Here is a 4715-nt window from a genome sequence, read left to right as displayed (position 1 = left end):
GCTGGACTTTGGCACCAAACGGTCTGGTGGGCTTCATGCTTGTATCAATATAAGATGATTGATTAAAGGTTGCACGCATCAATAATTAAATTTATTCATTTAAACTTATCATTTTTATGCCCAGGAAAATAAGTAAGCAGAGTGAATAAGTGAAACCCAATACAAGTCTATGCATAACGAGCAAAGTGATTTGGAAACCATAAAATTTGTTGTCAACAGAAACCAAGTTGAAAGCAACTAAAGCTGAAATAAATAGTTTATACATGCGCATGTATAGACTAGAAGCATGTGTAAAACACATTAGGAAATGGTCATATTTACAACATTAATATGGAAACTTACTGAGACAGAATATCAAGCTATGCACCTCGACTATTATACATGACAGTGAGAATGATTTTAATGCAATAATGACAACTAACTTGGTAAGCTTAATCATTAGCTTTTTACATTCCATCAACCTAGGTGGTCTCACATCTACTCGGTGTGCAGGATAAAAGTTATGATTATTGAACTGTGCATGTAGTCAAATTCCCTAATGTTGAAAAACTTGGAATAAAACTTCGGCAAAATATATCTTTAAACATTAAAAAAATGAGCTAGCAAATTAAACTTATAGATTTGAAAGTGTGTAAGCTCAAGCTTTAGGCACCCAGTAAGTGCATAGGTAGAACATATCAGATATGCAATATACATAATTTATTATCATGCAAAATGTAAGAATAAAAGTCCTAATAAAGTCAATTGATAAAAGAAATATGAGGAGATATTCCACAGTGAAGCATTATAAGTGTAATGAGCTGAGATATCATGTCAACAGAAGAAATATCAGCTACCAACCGACAGGCAAGCTATGAACAACAAAGGCTACTTTTATACCAGCGTTTCGATAGTACTGCTATTTCGCAGGGTGTTTAATGCTGGAGTGTATCATGTTTCCCGCCTGTATGAGTTTTCATATGTCTCTGTAGATTACCACTTTGTGCCGAGCTATAATCACACTGAGTACATGCATAAGATTTCTCCCCTGTATGAGTTTTCATATGTGTCTGTAGAATATCATTTCGTGCAGACCTAGAGTCACACTGAGAACATACGTAGGGTTTCTCTCCTGTATGAGTTTTTATATGTCTCTGTAGATTACCCCTATCTGCAGACCTATAGTCACACTGAGTACATGCATAGGGTTTCTCTCCTGTATGAGATTTCATACGTGTCTGCAGACCACCACTCCGTGCAGACCTATATTCACAATGAGTACATGCATAGGGTTTCTCTCCTGTATATATGAGTTTTCATATGTATCTGTAGATTACCCCTATCTGCAGACCCATAGTCACACTGGGTACATGCTTACGGTTTCTCCCATGTATGAGTTTTCATATGTTTCTGTAGACTATCACTCTGTGCAGACATATAATTATTCACACTGAATGCATGCATAAGGTTTTTCCCCTGTATGAGTTTTCACTTGTTTCTGTAGACTGCTCCCATGTGCAGACTTACAGTCACACTGAGTACATGCATAGGGTTTCTCACCTGTATGAGTTGTCATATGTTTCTGTAGACTATCACTCCGTGCAGACGTATATTCACACTGAATGCATGCATAAGGTTTTTACCTTGTATGAGTTTTCACATGTCTCTGTAGAGTACTCATAGGTGCAGACTTATAGTCACACTGAGTACATGCATAGGGTCTCTCCCCTGTATGAGTTTTCATGTCTCTGTAGAGTACCATTCCTTGCAGACCTATAGTCACACTGAGCACATGCATAGGGTTTCTCCCCTGTATGAGTTTTCATATGTGTCTGTAGACTACCAAGTTTTACACACCTATAGTCACCATGTGTACATGCACAGGGTTTCTCTCCCGTATGAGTTTTCATATGTCTCTGTAGATTACCCCTATCTGCAGACCTATAGTCACACTGAGTACATGTATAGGGTTTCTCTCCTGTATGAGATTTCATATGTGTCTGTAGACTACCACTCCGTGCAGATTTATAGTCACACTGGGTACATGCATAGGGTTTCTCCCCTGTATGAGTTTTCATATGTCTCTGTAGATTACCCCTATCTGCAGACCTATAGTCCCACTGACTACATGCATAGGGTTTCTCCCCTGTATGAGTTTTCATATGTGTCTGTAGATTACAACTCTGCGCACACCTATAGTCCCACGGGGTACATGCTTACGGTTTCTCCCATGTATGAGTTTTCATATGTTTCTGTAGACTATCACTCCGTGCAGACGTATATTCAGCCTGAATGCATGCATAAGGTTTTTCCCCTGTATGAGTTTTCACATGTTTCTGTAGAGTACTCTTATGTGCAGACTTATAGTCACACTGAGTACATGCATAGGGTTTCTCCCCTGTATGAGTTTTCATATGTCTCCGTAGATTACCATTCCTTGCAGACCTATAGTCACACTGAGTACATGCATAAGGTTTCTCCCTTGTATGAGTTTTCATATGTGTCTGTAGACTACCAAGTTGTACACACCTATAGTCACCCTGTGTACATGCACAGGGTTTCTCTCCTGTATGAGATTTCATATGTGTCTGTAGACTACCACTCCGTGCAGACCTATAGTCACACTGGGTACATGCATGGGGTTTCTCCCCTGTATGAGTTTTCATATGTGTCTGTAGACTACCAAGTTGTACACACCTATAGTCACCCTGTGTACATGCACAGGGTTTCTCTCCTGTATGAGTATTCATATGTCTCTGTAGATTACCCCTATCTGCAGACCTATAGTCACACTGAGTACATGCATAGGGTTTCTCTCCTGTATGATATTTCATACTTGTCTGTAGACCACCACTCCGTGCAGACCTATATTCACAATGAGTAAATGCATAGGGTTTCTCAGTGCTGGATGTGTGAGACTTACAGCTATTATTCAATTGAGGAATGAAGGTACATGTGAAGTCACCTTCTTTACGATTCAGAGTTGCTGGTATATCTCTTGCATACTTCATACAATCCAGAGATTCTGCAATAGTAGGACAATATTGATAGAATACATTTTTGAAGATATTCTAACAAATATTCAAATTTAATAAATAACCTTTTGACAAAATTTAGAGAAGCAGAGCGATAAGTTGAACAGCAGTGAGGCCCGATTTAGTTAGCAAGTTTAATGGAAAGTAATATAAGTTACATTATAAAAACCTTCCTACTATTTCTAGCAAAATACATAAGATTTGGCATAAAAAACTTGTCATTGCAACAAAAGCTTATTATACAATATATAAAGCTATACATTATGAGCTCAACCAATCAAAAAGCACAAAAACACGGTGTCAGCCGAGTCACATGCATGACTACCAGTGAGTTGAATTAAAGGTTGACTTGCAACAAAATTCACATTACAGTTATTTGGTATCAAAAGATTCACCATGTCTTACTCTGCTGTGTTGTAGGTGCCAAATACAGTGAAACATGGATAACTCGCCCTCAGATATAGCGAACACATGGTTAACTCGACTGGATTTGCTTGGTCCGTTCCCACGCAATGATGAATGGCTCTATATAACTCGAACTCAACACTGTTAATTCGAACTGTTTTTTGCCCAACGGCTACCGAAACGGTTGCTATCGCTTTAGAAAATCACTTTATTCCAAGCCATAGAGGTAAACCTCAACTTTTCGTATTTCATAAGCGTCGTTACTACCTCCATCGGCAAAATATTTTTGTCAACGACTGTTCTAAAGGTTTGGTGAAATTTGATTTATACTGTTATACGATGAATAGCACGGGCTAGCCGGGTCACGGGCGCAAGGATTTTCGCCACGCACAGACAAAACAAAAATAGCATGTTGTTTTTGTTTTGTATTTGCGTGGCGAAAATCCTTGAGTGCGTGACCCGGCTAGCCCGTGATGAACAGTTTTCCGACGTGGATTCCGTGTTGAATCAACGTCGGAATGTTGAATGTTTAAAACGTTTTAAAAATTGTGGTAATTAAACGTATACGTTGTCTTAGCTAAAAAAAACTATTCATCGTTTGACCTAAACACAGAATACGTGTGTACATTCAATAAGTATCCATTCAAAAAACGTTAGTGATATACAATGTACCGTAAAACCTCGTAAAACTTTTAATTGAACTGCCTCGGAGTGTTGCTCTTAACGAATGCCAGGTAAAGTAAGTTAATCTTTGCATAAACTTCAAGAAAAATCGGCAAAATTGATCGTGGGTAAAACGCTCAAAAGAAAAAGATGTTTTTTCTTTTGAGCATTTCAGCAACGATCAAGTTTTGCCAATGTCAATCTAAAAAACGTCCTGGCAATAACATCACCACAAACAACAAACCAATCTCAAGTGATAGAAAAATCTCTATACTTTTTGATAAAAACGTTTTAAACTTTACATTAGAAGCATTTAATTTGAAACAAGCCATTTGTGCTTTTGATTTATATTATAGTTTGTATATGTTCATGTATCTACTAATAAATAAGTAAATACATGGACTTGTGACAGTGCTCTGATAACTTGAACACTCTGATAATTCGAACACTTTTGCTCGGTCCCTTGAAGTTTGAGTTATCCGAGTTTCACTGTATGTATAAATGTGATTACAAGCTCCTATAATTGCACAAAAGGAGCAGTTATTCGCACACATCGAAAAAACGGCCGTTGGTTGGAAGCCCTCTCAAAACCGCTCAACTTTGATGTATAGTTGAACATGAAGTTTCTCTGTT

At 37.9% G+C, this 4715-nt stretch overlaps 2 protein-coding genes across 2 annotated transcripts; both read right to left on the bottom strand.

Annotated features, from left to right (window-relative positions):
* Positions 1 to 914: 914 nt before the first annotated feature.
* LOC137388494 (gastrula zinc finger protein XlCGF57.1-like) lies at positions 915 to 2141 on the bottom strand. Its single transcript, XM_068074981.1, has 3 exons — positions 1907 to 2141; positions 1623 to 1752; positions 915 to 1242 (listed from the first exon to the last, which is right to left on the bottom strand). The coding sequence occupies exons 1-3, from the start codon at positions 2139 to 2141 to the stop codon at positions 915 to 917; spliced, it is 693 nt and encodes a 230-aa protein (XP_067931082.1).
* Positions 2142 to 2195: 54 nt separating this feature from the next.
* On the bottom strand, positions 2196 to 2990 carry LOC137388493 (gastrula zinc finger protein XlCGF57.1-like). The gene has a single exon (XM_068074980.1). The coding sequence runs from the start codon at positions 2988 to 2990 to the stop codon at positions 2196 to 2198; it is 795 nt and encodes a 264-aa protein (XP_067931081.1).
* Positions 2991 to 4715: the final 1725 nt, after the last annotated feature.

Source organism: Watersipora subatra, chromosome 2, assembly GCF_963576615.1.
Source record: "Watersipora subatra chromosome 2, tzWatSuba1.1, whole genome shotgun sequence".
NCBI lineage: Eukaryota > Metazoa > Bryozoa > Gymnolaemata > Cheilostomatida > Watersiporidae > Watersipora > Watersipora subatra.
This window is presented reverse-complemented; position numbering and strand designations above follow the sequence as displayed.